Source organism: Molothrus ater, chromosome 19, assembly GCF_012460135.2.
Source record: "Molothrus ater isolate BHLD 08-10-18 breed brown headed cowbird chromosome 19, BPBGC_Mater_1.1, whole genome shotgun sequence".
Lineage (NCBI taxonomy): Eukaryota > Metazoa > Chordata > Aves > Passeriformes > Icteridae > Molothrus > Molothrus ater.
Window position 1 is genome coordinate 5,860,351 of NC_050496.2, and position 15,608 is coordinate 5,875,958.

The 15,608-nt window shown below is 50.1% G+C and overlaps 3 protein-coding genes across 5 annotated transcripts; 2 read left to right on the forward strand and 1 right to left on the reverse strand.

Annotated features, from left to right (window-relative positions):
- The first annotated feature begins 119 nt into the window (after nt 1–119).
- LOC118693645 (uncharacterized) lies at nt 120–7,029 on the forward strand. 2 transcript variants are annotated; one of them, XM_036394375.1, is made up of 5 exons: nt 120–251; nt 765–988; nt 2,854–2,952; nt 3,405–3,569; nt 4,955–7,029. In XM_036394375.1, exons 1-5 carry the CDS (start codon nt 164–166, stop codon nt 5,099–5,101), a joined length of 723 nt encoding a protein of 240 aa, XP_036250268.1. In that variant the 5' UTR covers nt 120–163; the 3' UTR covers nt 5,102–7,029. The 2 variants fall into 2 exon arrangements, with proteins under 2 accessions (XP_036250268.1, XP_036250269.1); XM_036394376.1 differs by having other exon boundaries at nt 867–988.
- Nucleotides 6,453–9,683, reverse strand: MRPL27 (mitochondrial ribosomal protein L27). Its single transcript, XM_036394377.2, has 4 exons — nt 9,644–9,683; nt 8,095–8,217; nt 7,306–7,373; nt 6,453–6,877 (listed from the first exon to the last, which is right to left on the reverse strand). Exons 1-4 carry the CDS (start codon nt 9,663–9,665, stop codon nt 6,671–6,673), a joined length of 420 nt encoding a protein of 139 aa, XP_036250270.1. The 5' UTR covers nt 9,666–9,683; the 3' UTR covers nt 6,453–6,670.
- Nucleotides 9,684–9,863: 180 nt separating this feature from the next.
- On the forward strand, nt 9,864–14,536 carry EME1 (essential meiotic structure-specific endonuclease 1). Of its 2 annotated transcripts, XM_036394378.1 has the most exons (8): nt 9,864–10,527; nt 10,609–10,730; nt 10,908–11,000; nt 11,360–11,481; nt 11,672–11,804; nt 12,313–12,428; nt 13,492–13,681; nt 14,029–14,536. In XM_036394378.1, the coding sequence occupies exons 1-8, from the start codon at nt 9,864–9,866 to the stop codon at nt 14,203–14,205; spliced, it is 1,617 nt and encodes a 538-aa protein (XP_036250271.1). In that variant the 3' UTR covers nt 14,206–14,536. The 2 variants fall into 2 exon arrangements, with proteins under 2 accessions (XP_036250271.1, XP_036250272.1); XM_036394379.1 differs by lacking the exon at nt 10,908–11,000 and having other exon boundaries at nt 9,931–10,730.
- The last annotated feature ends 1,072 nt before the right edge of the window (nt 14,537–15,608 follow it).

Here is a 15,608-nt window from a genome sequence, read left to right on the forward strand (position 1 = left end):
CCGGGGCACCCGCGGCTGAGCCGGGCTGGCCCTGACGTGAGTCCGAAGGGGGAGCCCCGGGAGCGCCGCGGCTGAGCGCGCTCGCTCGGGACCCCGCCCCGGCCCGCCCCTCGCAGGCTGTGAGCGCGGGCGGCGGGCAGGGGCTGTCGGCGGCGGGGTCGGGATGGCGCAGCCCGCGGAGGCCTCGGGCCACACCGCGACCGCCAGTGCCAGCATGGACAACAACGTCCTGGCCATCGTCATCGCCGCCAGTGAGTGGCGGGCAGGGGCTCCGGTGGTGCCGGGAGCGAAGCGGGGGCGGCCGCCGGGCGGGATCGGCCTCTGCCGGTGCCTCCCGGGCTGTGCCGATAAGGCGATACCTGCGGACGGGCGGGGGAGAGGTCGCTGCAGCAGCCGGTTCTAATCCGGGGGGTCCCGCTGTCTCGCGGGACTGGGGCCGGAGCGGGGCGGCGGCGGGGGCTGGGGGTGCGGATGGGCTCCGCGGATCCGCGGGTGGGCCGGGGGGAGCCGCGGGTTCCCGGGAGACCGCAACACTGGCGAACCGGTGCGCCCGGCTGTGGTGCTGAGGGAGCCGAGAGCGCCGGGCGAGAGACGGTGGGTGCCGGTGCCGGTCCCCGCGGAACGGTCCCCGCCGCCGCGGTCCAGGATGGGGTGAGCCCCTCCTGGCTCTGCAGGTCGCTCACCGTCTGGTAGGGAGAGAGATGCCGGGCAGAAAGGGGCTTTAGCGCTCTTGAGAGGGGCAGCAGGTGGAATCGGCTTCCCAGGGTCTTCTCCAAGCGTCAGCCGCGGGGCAAGAGCGGGCGGCTGGAGGAGGCCCGCGGGCCCGTCGAACCACCGGCTCTCTCGCCTCTCCCGTCTCTTGGCAGCGGTGTCCACCTCCGTCTTCATTGTGGCGATCCTCATCCTGCTGCTGCTCTTGTACCACCGTGACCCCATGTGCTGCCAATTCCTCTGCTCCTGCCGCCTTTTCCAGACCCCCAGCCAGTATGTGAGTGTCCTCCGAGTCCTTCCTCTCTTCCTCCTGCCCACAAGTCCCCCTCTGTCCCCCAAGCTCCTGTTGCCTTGTGCTAGGTCTGTGGGGCTGCACTGCCAGGTTACTGTCCTGCAGCCTGGCTGGGACTGTGGATGGGTGTGGGTCCTCCAAGCAGAGCTGGGCTCTGCCACCTCCTTGCTCCCACTCTATCCAGGAGATCCATCCATCCACCCACCCAGTCCTGCCTGGCTGTGCCATTGTGGTTGTATCTCCAAGGCCCAATACTAAAAGGCTTCCCTGCTCTCCACACAGCTCGGGAGGGAGGTTCTCCTCCCCCTGCATAGTCATGTGTGGGGTCGGGCTGTGCTTTATAGGAAGGGGCCCAGCAGGGAAGGGAGCTGGAAGCTGAGGGCAAGCAAGGCAGACAAAGCCACCCGCATCCCTGACAACTGGCTCTCTTGTGCACAGCTCCTGGGGAAGGAGCAGTGAGACACAAAGCCCTTTCGCTTGCATCTGTAATTTCCTAGGGCTGGCTTTCAACTAGGGAAGCTGATGGAAAAAGAGCAGTGTGTGTAGCCAGTGTTGCTTTTGTGGCAGTGCCTGCCTGGGGAAAGCTCAGCCTCCAGAGCTGCAAGGATGGCTTTTGAGGGAAGGGCTGCAGGTACCACTTTGCAGTCCCTGGGAGAAGAGTGGACATTCAGCCTCACTAGCAAGGGGTGGAGAGACTAGTGCTATGAAAGGTAAATCTAATAGTCCAGTACAGGCTGAGAAGTCCCCACCAGAAATCACAGTGGAAATAGGCTGCACTGATGTCTCCACTCCTTTCCCTCTCTTCCCTCCTGTTGCCTGCCCACGGCACACACATTGGGAGCAGACCCTGCTGCTGTGCTCCCTTGCCCTGTGGAGCTGCTCTCTGAGGCAGTGTGGCATGCTCCCTGAGCTCTGAGGTGGAAACTTCAAGCAGGCATCTTGCCTTTAGCAAAGGACTGTGCGGAAGGATGGATGCAAAGAATTATGTAAGGAAAGGGAACATATAATGTATTTCCTTCAGAAAAAGAGAAGCAGTTGTAGTGTGTGAGGCAGCTTTTGTGCAGGAATAGTTGCACTAGTTTTGCTCATGAGTTATTGAATGAACAATTGGGTGCTGTTTTCCTGCAGCTTCTGTAGTTGTGCTGTAGGGCCAAGACAAACAGCTCCTTGCTTGTTAAGAGCAACAGTAAATCCTCATAGTCCTCCCTGCGCATCCCTGGTTGCCCTGAGAGTCTCTGGTTTCTGGGGGGCTGATATGGGGTTTTCCTAGAGCAAGGTAAAGCCATGGCTCAAGTCGTGGCTCTGGCTCGAGGGGCTGTTCTCTGTGAACAGGATTTCTGCTCACTGTTGCTCAATACCTTGACAGGGAATCCAGTTTAACTAGAGCAAGACAGCTTGGGAACAGCACAACTGTTGCCCTGTAGATTTGCTTGCTGCATTATCCTGAAATTACAAGCTCAGTAGATAAGAGCTAACAAATTCTGTAACCCTGAGCATGTGACGGAGCTCTTATCTACACCAGTGGAATAGTTGGGTTGTTTTTTGTTGTACCCCAAAAAGAGATGGTTATGCTGATTTTCAATGAAACCGTGCCCTGGGGCCCAGACTGGCTGTGCTCTGCTCCTGCTGGCTCCAGCCCTTGGAGCAGACCCTGTGCTGCCAGAGGAGATGTCCTGGAGCTCTTGGTGTCACTGAACAGGCAGGGGCTGCTGCCAGCACTGAGAGCTGCAGGAGGGAGCAACTCTTCCTCTGCCAGGGTCTTGCTGTCCCATGAGAGCTGGTTGAGCTCTGCTCTCTGCTGGGAAGGATGGGAGGGAATTTTGGTTTTGTTCATGTCCTCCTCATTCCAGGACCGCCCCCCACCCTACTTCAGCAGCAGCCAGCAGCTGGTGGGACCCCAGCATGGAGCCTCACGGCTGGAGAGCACTGCTGAGAACCCTGGCATGCAGGTGATGGCAGGGTCCCTGCTGGGAGCTGGGTGGGAATGGTGCTTATGGGCTTGGAGAGAGACTCTGGTTATGGAGTTTGCCTGGGGCAAAAGGTGCTGGGCAGCATCTTCTGGTGCTATCCCACAACATTGGGAAGTGCTGCCAGTATGTAAAAACCCCAGGGGCAGGCAGCATGTGGAGGGAAGGAATATTGCAGAGGATACCACAGTGCCCTGAGGGGTTTGTGCATGAAGTGCCAGTGGTAGATCCTGGGGGCTTGGGATCCTGCAGTGCAGGTCGTGGTGTAATTGCCCCCTGCAAGGGTGGATATCCTCTCTGGGTGTTCAAAGGAGCCTACAAGTACCTACAGCTTTGAACCCTGAACCCTTAACTCAAGGTTGCACCAGGACATAAACTTCTAGTGATGAGAGTCACCATCACACTGACCCTTTTCTGGGAATGCACATTTCTAGGGAGATGAGCTCTTCTGTGTCGGACCCCCCAGCACGTACCAGCTCCCGTCCTGGGAGCAGCCCCACCTGCCCAGCTATGAGAGTGTGCGGAAGAAAGATCGCCAGCGGGAAATCCATCAGATGATTGCCGACAGGTTTGGGCTGTGGGCAGAGCCATCCCAGGAGGTGAGCTCCCCTCCCTGGAGTGGGAGGCTGGCAGAAGCCCATGGCAGTCACCACTGTGGTTCATATCTGTGTCTTGCTTCACAGTTGGTGGTAGCTGAGGACTCTGTGCTCTGTGATTGCCTTCCAGATAGCTTTTATCTCTGGGAAAGCACAAAGTGTATCAGGAGGCTCCTTTGGTGTACATCTGTGCTGGTTAATGATCCATCTCTCCTCCCCCGGTGCATTTGCAGAAATGCCTGTACCAGGAGGCAGGGCAGAACCCCACGGAGAAACAGCAGGCTCTTCAGATCACCTGATCCATACAAGTCCAGGCTGGGAGTGTTATTTTTGGATCTCTAAGGCTTTCATGGGTTCTTGCTTCCTTCTCCCTGCAGGACACTCCTGGGGACATGGCTTGGTATTACCTTGAAGTGTTTATGGCTTATTTATGAGCAGGAGGCTTTGCTTGTTATGATAGTTAAGATTTGCACTCCCACAATGTAACAGAGAAAAGTGAGTGCATCCTGCTAAGTAGGTCCTGTGGCAGCATCCTGAGATGCTCCCGTTCAGAGACCTCATTGTCTAAAGCAGGACAAAAACTTTTGAAACCCAAGTGAAGCATTAGAAGTTCACTGATTTACCTGGATTTTGAGCTCTTAAAGCTGCACCATAAAGCCTGGCATAGTTAGCCCTTGCCACTCAGTGTTTGGAGCTATTTCTAATACCTGAAAAGTTCCAGCTTGATATAGTGGAAGGTGTCCCTGCCCATGCAGGGGTCGGAACTGGATGATCTTTAAGGTCCCTTGCAACCCAAACCATTTTCTAATTCCATGAAACCTGGGCACTGAGGGCACAGGAAGGTAAAGCTCCAAAGACAAGTAGTTGAGGAACAGCACTGGAAGCTCTTCCCACAACATTGCCACGCCACTTCCTGTCACCTGTGGGAAGAAAGCTAGCACAGCTCTGCCAAAAGAAATGTGACAAGGCCTGGAGGTTCCTCTCTCTGTGCAGTGAGACTTGGTGCCAAAACCTGGGTACAACACCTGGTTTGTAGGTACTTGTGTAAATCCTAGTAATTTTTCTTTAGTCAAGGGAAAACAAGTGACAGGCCTCTCCCAATAAAAGTCAAGTTTGTTCTGGCCTTCTGCCAAGTCCTTGAAAGGGAACAGGGAAGAGCAGGAACATCGCACAGAGTGTGAGGTGAGAATGTGTCTCTCAGCAGGTTTGTGCCATGTTCTCATCTCCAGGTGTTCCCCAGCCTACAGCTGGCTGCGCTGGGGGACTGTGGGGGTTTAATTTCAGGCTGGTGGCAGTTGTGAGCATTTTCATCTGCTCTGTAAGAAGAGGTGGGATAATCTCCCGGTTATTTCTGATCCGCTGTAATGCTCTTTCTCTCTCCTCAATAGATGCCACCTCCTTATGAGCATGCTCTGAGGCATCCTCCAGCTTTCTCAGGAACAGGAATAAGCTCAGAGACCTTGGACAGACATGGTGTTCCAGACCCTTTCCATGCCCCCCTCAGCTACCAAACTCAGCGGAACACTGCGGTGTAAGGCCTTGGCCTCAGTGTACTGCTGCTTCCTGTGCTGTCAGCAACTGAAGTGCCTGGGATACCGTTTTCCTCCACAGTGAATGGCCAAACCTTCACCCAGATCCACAATCACCTGAAACATAGGCAAGACCAACCCAGCCACCAGTGACATCCCTCTTGCAGCACAAGAACAACCACAGAGCCATTGCTGGGTACTGCGCTGAGCAGAGGAACCAGGGACATCTGCTCAGTCTGGCAAACACCAAAGGCAAAGGTCTAGCTGCTGGAGCTGCACAGGGCAAAGCCAAGGGGAATGTCTGCTAGGCCAGAGCTCCTCAGGAGCAGCATTTCATACCTCTGTGAGGCAGCACTGCTGGCTGTACAAAGGATCAGACCTCAGGCACTGGTGGAATTGTGCTGCTTCACCTGTTTCTTAGGTTATCAAGTGCTTTACTGTATCTGGATTACCTGCCAGGTGGAAATCCTCACCTTGTGAGTGGCAGAAGGGATGTGCTTTGGAGCACTGCTGCATGCTCTGGCACCAACAGCCTCTGTGACTGACAACAGTTCTGTACAGAGCCCACACACGGATCTGGAGAGGTTCCATGGGTTATACCCAAATAGAGACCACCAAGATGAACCATGGGACTGGATTTGCAGGCTGGGAAAGGACAGATGCACGGACTGAACAGCTGGAGGTCTACATGAAGATGTGAAGCACAGGTGGACACGTGGCTGACCCAGTTCACCTGGTCTTCTGCAGAGCAGAATTGTCTAAATAATGTCAACACTGGTGTCCTTACACTACTGATTTTGATAACCTGTTTTCTACTGCAGAGTCAATGTTTCAAATTGTTTACAAACCTGTAGATAAAATGAGATCAGTTTGGGCACAACACATTGAGGGTCCTTTATTTTGAGCAATATAAGCTCAAAAATGTCACAAAATGACTCAAAGATAAAAGGATGAGTATCCTGGATAATGCTTTATCATACACCTCCAGCTGCTGAGGCTTCAAATACTAGTCCCAATTTGGGCATCTTGCCAGGCCCCCTGAACTCAGTAATGAGCTAGAATTAGGCCTGTGAACTTGCCTCACATGGCCAGTGAATGGCACACTCAGATATTTAAGTTAAGCATTGAGGTGAGTGAGCTAGAGGGAAAAATCCAGCTTCCAGGTACACAGCATAGGTGCATGTGGAAAAGGATCTGTTCTGTAGTATTGTGAATTAAGGTACAAATAGAACAGTAATGACTAAAAATGAGCAAAAATAGAGGGAATTATTAGCAGGACAAGTACTGGCACAAGAGTGATTGTAGAGGGAATTCATCCAATGGCACAACAGACCAGGCTCTCTAGATACTACATGACCATGGTAACATATTCCATGAGCAGCCAAGACCTTCAGCTGCCCCACAGCATTTATTAAACACTCATAAAAATGCCAGCAGATGATCTCAGAACACAGATCACAAGCACTTCAGGAACAAAACCAAATCCTAGAATGGTATCTTCAGAGCCACTCTTGTCCTCAGATGCCAGTACAGTGTAGAGGTCCTTTCCATCTGTGCCCACATGACACAGCAGGTTCACAGCATGTTGACGAGTTTGAAGCTTCCTACCTCTGTGGTAGGGACAACACTGATAAAAGTTTTATAAAGGACTGCTCCTTTGGGCAGCTGGCAGATCACATCCCTGCTCTCGCTGCTGCGGGGTGGGGGCACGTAGACCTCTTTGGTGTATCTCACAATCCCATCCTCCAGTGCATAGAGTGTCTTGTTACGGCCCATCCCCACCTGGGAGAGGATGAGGAGCATTAGAAAGGAGAGGCTGGACATCCACAACTAAAGCAGATCTGAGCATTGGTCTGCCTTGTTTGATATCCTGGCTTCAACAGCATCTGTTGCTTTATTTTTTTAAATAAAACCACACAACTTGTTTCCAGCAACCAGTTTGCAATGGTGCTCAGTATGAAACACCCATTCCACCCTGAAGCACAAGTGCCCAGTCAGGTCACAGAAGTGTTTGGGACAGCAATTACTTGCAGACCTTCCTGAGTCCCATGAACACAGGTGAGGCTCTGAGCAGGCTCTGTGACTAACACCACAGAACACAAGGATGAGCATTAAGAATGAGACTGAAAGAGAGGAGGCAGTGAGTGTGGGGCTCTGGGGGGGTGGGGACTGCTGTTCTCTGAGAACCAAATAGAGAGAAAAGGCCTTACGTGAGCGCCGGGATGCCAGCGGATCAACCGCTGCGTAGCCAAAATGTTTCCTGCATGGACAAATGCACCTGCAACAGAGTGACACAGTCAGGCTGCAGAGAAAGAGCTTCCAGAGCCCTTGCAGAATACAAATGATTCTGGGACTTATAAATCCCAGCTTTTGTAGGCATTTTCTAAGGAAAAATTACTTCAAATGTTAAAAGCATCTGAACAAAAATGCTGTTAGCAGGAAATAAAAGGGCAATGGATAGACCATGGCAAAAAGTCAAATCTCTGAAAAGATTGCTTCTAGGGTACAAGGCATTTTCTGGCTGATGAAGGCATTTGTTTTACTACATTTACATTGATATGTTTCCATCAGCAAAGCTAGTAATTATTAAGCACTCAACTGCAAGAATCTGCACTTTGGCTTCTGCTAAGCTTTGTAATTCTCTCCTTTGTAAACACTGGAAATGCTCAGTTTTTCCACTCAGTGTGGGGGGGAAAGTGCAGTGCAGTTATGAGGTGTCTCACAGTGTTCCCTCCTCCTGGGCTCTTTGGAGAGGCAAAGTTAGAACCAAAGTACATTTTCTGTAGGCAATTTTGGCTGGCAGCCGGCGGGCTCATGGTGGGGGGAGCTGACTCACCCTGCCCTCCCACCAACAACCCTTGATCATGAGGTTTCACTGATCCTCCCCTTCTTTCTCCTGGAAAAGTGCCCTGCCCACCTCTTCCTGAAACACTCAACAACTGACACATAGCAGGGGAGAGAAGCTCCCAGTGAAATGTAAATAAGACACTGAGACCTACCTTCGACTTTTTTGAACCCATAGCGTTTCCCTGGGCTGCGGCCACCTAGGTTTTTCGAGCTGCCCCCACTTTTCTTAGAAGCCCATCTGACAGCAACCAAGCTTGTATGGTGAGTGGTTAGAACTAGGTTAGGAGAAAGAACAACATCAGCTGGAAAAACTATCATACATAATTCCTTCTGTCAGATGTAAAGGAAGACAGGCTTTAAAATTAAAGGCAAAGGAAAGCCCTGGAAGAAACAAAAAGTACTTCCAAGATAGATTAGACCAAAAGAGCCTAAGTTCCTTGAAAAAAGGCCACATCTCAAATGCTGCTGCTGCCCAGGTAAGAATAAAACTCTCAGCAACCATGTTAAATCATGTGCACAAATTTCTGTTTCATTCTCATAAAATGCAGCACAGGTGTCATTGGTTGCTGTGGATTGCTCTTACAGTGCTTTGAGAAAAGATGGGTTGTGATTTGTTTCAGTTTCCCTTTTGACCAAATGGCACTCACTCACACAGTTACATCCTGAAATCTTATAAATAAGCAGACTCCAAGTCTGGAAAATATATAAACATCTATGACCAGCCAGGAAGAGTGTGAGGAGTATCCCGAAGGAGTATAAAGGTTGAACTTGTTGGAGGTCTTTTCCAACCTTAATAATTCTGTAATTCTATGATTAAAGGCTCTAGGAAGGAATAGAGAGCCCTGGGAGTGGCAAAAACAGAGTCTGGAGCACAGTTTTTTTCATTAACCCTCCCAGTTTAAGAAAAGTGTTTAAGGTTGAACAGGGCTTGGAGCAACCTGGTCTAGTGAAAGGTGTCCCTTCCCATGGCAGGGGGTAGGAACTGGGTTATCTTTAAGTTTCCCCCCAACCCAAGGCATCGTTATCTTAAAATTCTCTTCAGTGCCACCTCTTATGCAGGTAGGAGACAACCCTAATTTTTCTGAATTCCTCTATTTAGTCCGTTAAGCAGCAGGTTAGTGCAGAACAGTGGTTATGTTGTTTCCTTAACCTGAGCAAAACCACTAGTTTAACCTAATTAAATCATCACGGGTACTCAGTGAGCTAGAAATGTCCCACTGCTGGAAGTGTTCAATCACAGGCTGGATAGGGTTTACTGCAACCTGGTCTAATGGAAGGCATCTCTGCCCATGGCAGGGAATTGGAACAAGATGACCTTTAAGATTCCTTCCAACCCAAACTTGTCCATAATTCTAAGAAAGACTGTTGAGGAAAGGGTACAAAACCCCATTAATTTTAGGACATGACCCATTACGTAAAGCTTTTGAGATTTTACGATTTATAGGAAATTAGACAAGACGAAGCATAGCTACAGTTTTACATACACAAACCCGCTCGTCGCCATCACCACAGCCTCAGCTCCAAGCAAAGGCGAAAGCCTCGGCCTCGCGCTATCGGTGGTGACGTCCCACCAGAGGCGCGACGTCCCACGGGGTGACCTCCCTGGGGCACCTTCTCCCTAGCTCATCCCTCCCGCTCCAAGGCCAGACCGCCGCTCCCCACCCCGCAGAGGGTAATGAGGTGACACAGGCCCACACTCACACAGCCGTCCCAGCGCCGCCATCTTGATGGCGCTGCTTCCCCCGCCCGCCCGCTGGGAAGGCGACGCGCGCGCGCGCGTGCTGGGACGCAATTGGTCCGCTAGCGCCCTCGCTAGCGTTCGGACCAATCGCTGCCCACTGCACGCGCCTCCGGGCCAACCAGCGGCCGGCGCGGGCTTTCCCCTCAGGCGGGCGCGGGTGCCCCTAAGGAGACGGGGGAGATGGCGGAGAGCGAGTCGGGATCTGAGAGTAGCGAGGAGGAGAACCTGCCCTCCTTCGCCTACCTGCTGCAGCCGTCCCCATGCCTCGGCGAGCCGAGCCGCCCGCGGTCGCCATCTCCTGAGCTTGAAGTGGCAGAGGTTGTCAAGATGGTGAGCAGCGGGAGCGAAGAGGGGGTGGACGTTGTCCCTTTGCACGAGAGGGTCAAGATGAGGGTGGGAGCGGAGCCTGAGCCTTTCAACCTGGGCGCTTATGATGAAGGTGAGGCATCTGGGCTTTGTGCTAGTGGTGACCTGATGGCTCCTGGGAGCGAAGGGCTTCGGCAAGACCCGACGCCGTCAAGAGAAGTAGTTTGTGATAGTGAGACTGGTACACACGGTGTTGAGAGATCCTCCTTGTGCTCCTTGCCAGTCGACTCTGACAGGCCTAGTAGCCCCCCGGTAAGCAGAGAAAGGCCAGAAACATCACTCCCTCTTAAGAAGCGACAATATAGTCAGAAGGAACGGGAGGCAATCTGCCAGAATGCGTGGCAGAGAAGGAAAGAGCAAGAAGCAAAGAGGAGGAAGCAGGAGGAGGAGAAAGAGAGGAAGAGAGCCGTTGCCAAGATGCTGAAGGCTCAGCGGCCAGGAGAGTGCCAGAAATACATAACAGTGGTGCTAGATCCAGGTAGTTGTCCTCACAGCCTGCTGCTGCCTTCTACTGACTGTTGTCTCCTCTCTGGAGGCCTGACCCATGCATCGATTTCAGTCATCTTACAGGTAGAAGGTGGTGAGCAGATCCTTAGTGCTTTGCAGGCTGCCAATTATTCCTGTGTGTTTGAGAACCACGCTGTTCCCTGCAGCATCACCTGGAGGAGAAAGACATCACAGGTATGTGAGCAAAATTTTGATAATCTCGTCCTTTTCCTCATGTGTTATTTGCAGTCATTAGTAATTGTATTTAGCAACCCAAGTGAACACCCTCTAATTTCCCTGCTCAGAGATCTGAGTGGGAGTCTGAGTGAATTCTAAACAGACTATGGCCTGTTTGTTTTCATATCTGAACAGATGGGAGGAGGAGATGAATGGACAGAAGAACCAAATGTTCTGGTTCTGCTTGGCTTAGAGGAGTTTTTGTCCATGGCTCACAGCTACAAGCAAGTGAGGATGCTTATGACTTTTGTGCTCCTGAACATGCCTTGATGTAAAACTAGTGTTTTGCCATCCCTCTTAGTGGCAGGAAGGTTTTGGTGTGGGAGGAATGCAGGGTTTCACTGAAACAGAAATCTGGGTGTAGAAGCCATTAATGGGCTGTATAATGTAAAGTTCTGACAAGCTTTCTTGCTAGTTAAAAATTTTCACACATTCCCCTGAAGAGTTACATTGTTACATCAAGTGGGTTGGTTTTTTGGTTTTTTTTCCTTCTTTCGGCAGACCTACAACCAGGGCAATAATTTGCTGTGCTTCTCTGTATACCTCAACATTGTTTAACTCCTTATTTTTCTCATTCATCTTTGTAGAATGCTGATGGCTGTGCAGAAAGGCAGAAGGAGACCCTGCAGAGCTATGTGGCTCATATGATGGAGAAAATGCCTGGGAGAATTCTGGCTCTGGCAGTAGTTGGAGTAGAAAATTATTTCAGGTCAGACTTCTTCCCTCCAAATGTTTCTGTGTTTTCTCTGGGCTTGAAAAATGCCATAGGTGTTTATGTTAATTCTTTCTAGCAAAGACTGGAGTATAAGAGGTATTCCCAGAACTGCTCCACCACTTTTTATACAGAAACAGAAGCAAAGGTCCAGACTGTCACCCCAGTCTTACTTTACTCTTTTTAGGTCTCTCCAAGTTCAGCCAAAACAAAGGCTGCGACAGACAGCCACAAGTGGGAATCAAGAGAAACGGGGAGAAAGGAGAAAAAAGGAAGCTAAGGATTCTAGCTTGGACTTATCCAGAATGGATGTGAAAGAAGTGAGTGCTTTTAAAACACATGCAACCATCATCTGTTGTCTCCCAGTATTTGAACATTTGACCCAGTCACACAATTTTGTACATGGGAGTACGTGGCTTTCATTCATTTGTCCATCAGTCTATGGACAGAAGTCTTTGGGTTCAGCTCCCCACTGCTCAGTCATGTACCTGTTTCCACAGAGACTGATGTGTCTCATTCACCTGGATACTGATGTCAGTCGCAGCACCTCTTGCCCTTCATGGCCCATTGGCAAAGGCCACTGGCGGTGGCTTGTTCGTAACAAGAGCCACAGAGGAGCTGAGGCAGCTTAGAGGACACTGAGGTGATATTAACTGTCAGGAGACAGACTGCCCCTAAATACTTCAGTGTCCTAACTGTTCCCAAAATTGAGAGTGAAGGTTCTTGTCCTACAGCAGGAGGTTTGTGACCCTTTTCTGCTTCAGACAAATAGGGAATTTGATGCAGCAAGACTGATTGTGCCATTTGTTGTTCCCAATGGTGATACAGGCCCTGGTGGATCTGCAGCTGAGCACACAAGTCCAAATCAGCATTTTTGAGAGCAGTGAGGAGCTTGGGGAATATGCCACTATGTTCACAAAAGCTGTGGCTGAAGCACCATACAAGTGAGTAAGCAGAGGAGATTTGGTCCTACCTTTGGAGAGGCTGCACTTTGAGCTACTGGGAAGGAATAGCAGGTACAACACAGGGTATAATGGTTCCTAAAGGTGCAGGTGACAGAGCATCTGCTCTTGCAGCTCCTTCAACAAAGGACTTGTTCTTGAAATTGATATCCTGCCCACAGAGGGGTCAGGACAAACCCTGGTTTTATAGTCACAGGCTGGTTTGGGTTGGAAGGGACCATAAAGATCATCTAATCCAACCCCCTGCCATGGCCAGGGACATCTTCCACTACACTGGGTTGCTTAGTGCTCCATCTAACCTGACATTGAATGATTCCAGGCATGGGGTATCCGCAACTTCGCTGAGTATCTGCAGCTTCTTTGGGCAATTTGTTCTGGTGTCTCACCACCTTCGGGTTTCACACTGAAGCCTTGACATCAAGTAGAGCTTTTGTTCTGAGTCAGGTTTTTGGAGTGGGAAGGGAATGCCTTAGCGTGCCAGATTTTCTGGTACGCTAAGGCATTCCTGAGATCTTAGAGTGCCAGATTTTCTGCTTCAGTGTGTAATGAAGAGACATGCCTGATAGTGAACCACTTGATTCTTTCCATTGATAAGGGAGGACAGCAGCTTGTTGCACAGTGATAGCTAAGAAAGCCATCTTGCGCAGTCTCACGCAATCCTGGCATTCCTATCACAGCAGCTGCTGGATTTTCATGTCAGCTATGACAAGAGATGAGCTCTCATTAGAAATGACATCTAAAAGTGCTTTGTTATGGTTGACAGCCAGAATGTGAATTCTTGTTTACCACTTTGTCTGCAAGTTGGCTTGTGTCAGGATTGCTGCTGAGTATGGGATTGTTTATTTTTCAGGAGCAATCTGGGTCTTAAAGAAATTGCTAGTGCATATAAAGAAAACAGGGTCAAATTTTTCATGTTTTCTTTGATGCCGGTTGTGTCTCTGACAGCTCAAGTGGGGGACAGCGCTCTGACAACAGATGGCAGGGACAGGATTTTCTTCACAGCCTCATTGTCTCATTTGCTTCCTCCATTTCTTGTTCTCCCTAGGCGAGAGCGAGAGAACACAGGGTTCTCTTTCTACTTGGAGAAGGATTGTTGCAGAGGGGTGAAGGTGGATCCTTCTGGAAAGGGTCTCTTGAAAGTTTGGAAGAGGCAGATACAGCAATTTAACCGTGTCAGCTCTGAGATGGCTGAGGCTATCGTGTCTGCCTACCCTTCTCCTCAGCTTCTGATCCAGGTGAGGATACCTCAGGGATACCCAGCACTGTGTGCAGGCAGCCAGCTCATGCAGGCAGTGGAAGAAATAATTTAATGAGTATTAAATTAGACACAGTGATTCTGCATGAGCGGTTCAGTAAGTTAGCGAAGGAACTGATTCCTTGGCATCCACTGGTCTGGCTTCCCACTGAGGGAGCAGCACTGGCTTCACTCTCCAAGCTCACAGATGGGACTTGGGCAGAGACCAAGTGAAAAATGAGTGGACACTGTGGAAGGGCAGAGCAGGTACAGGTGCATAGCTTTGATTGGTTTTTTGAGCAATGGATGCAAGTGGGTGATCCTGTTGTTGCCTTTGTGTTATTTTAGGCCTATGAGAAATGCTCCTCGGACCAGGAGCGGGAGAACATGCTGGCCAATATCCCTGTGCACCGTGGGGAGGGTGTGACGGCCACCTCCCGGCGCATTGGGCCGGAACTATCCCGACGCATCTATCTGCAGATGACTTCCCACGATCCCGACCTCTGTCTGGATTTTACTGGGTAGCACAGGGAAAAAGGGTTGTACTGTTCAGTTAAGTGTTCCATTTTGGATTTCACTGGGTAGCTCCAGGGAATAAGGGTTTTTACTATTTGGTCAAGTTTTCAGTTTTCTTCTGTGAAGAAGTGCTTAGATAACACTCATTGATCCCTGTTTAAAGACTTGAAACACATTAAGACTTTATTGTAGAAGGAAAAAAGTTGGATAAAGTTGCTGAATAGCAGCTTACACAAGAAAGATGGTGAACATCTTCCCTAAGCACATGAGTTGCACACAGCTTATAGTACTGATGTTGTTTTATTTGTCTTTCTATAAAATAAATAATTTTGAAGAATAACCTTTGCTTCTTAACATGGCGTCTTGAATATAGACAGGTAGGTCCTCTGCTAAAAGGAATACTTCCTGTTGCTCTCCTGAACTGCAAGGACTTGCCTTCTCCCTCCTTTGGGACAAATCCTGAAGCTAGAGCGACATGGTGCTGCCCCCCCAGCACCTGCTCTAGCGAGGTGAAAGAACTTTACCTCGCAAAACAGTCTCTCATTGTTCTGCTGTAGCAGATGGGAATGAGTAAGACTAATTTTCAGATACAAGTTTAGAGTGCTCTGATTCAGTCTCCAGATGGCTTAATCTAGAGAAGGTCTTGAAATCTGATTATATGTGCTGGAATTATGAGGTCTAAACAGTTGGCAGAAAAAGCTTCCTTTTAATTAGATTGGGGACCATGGCCTGTCCATGCAGCCAGCAGCACTTGTGTGCACACAAGGACAGCTGAGGGTTTTTGTAACAGCATTGCTGAGAATTAAACTGCATCCCATGTGTGGAAGTTAACTCTTTGGAACCCTGCTGCCTCCAGTGGAAAAATCCCTACCTACCCTGTTCCAGGCATCCAGCTGGAGCCCTGGCCTGACCAGAAGTGCTGCTAACCTGAATCTCTAAATTGTATAAGCCCATGCTCGCCAACTTATGTAACACTTATCTGGATGTTGGCAGGAAGGGCTGCATGGAGGAAACATTGCTTTAGATGCTGTTTGCAATTTTCCTGAACATTTCTGGATAGAGAGTAAGGATATTTTAAAGAATGGGATGAGCTAGACACCCAAAGCAAAGCTTAAAGGTGTTTGAAGGAAGCTTTGAGAACATGCACCCTCCTGAGGCAGAGGCACCCCTTCCTTCCTTTAATCTGACACTTGTGCTGCTGCTCTCTCCTGTGCGATATTCAGGGAACCACAATCTTATCATCAGGTTACAGAAAAATGAGGGTTTACTGCTGTGATGGTTTCCCCATAGCACTGCTTCTGGCAGCAATAATCCCAGGTATGAGAAGAGGGAATGATTCTAGAGACCAGTGTAGAATGTCTCAGTGGAGTCTGTAGCACAGATATTCTCTGAAACTTGCACTTCATTTTAAG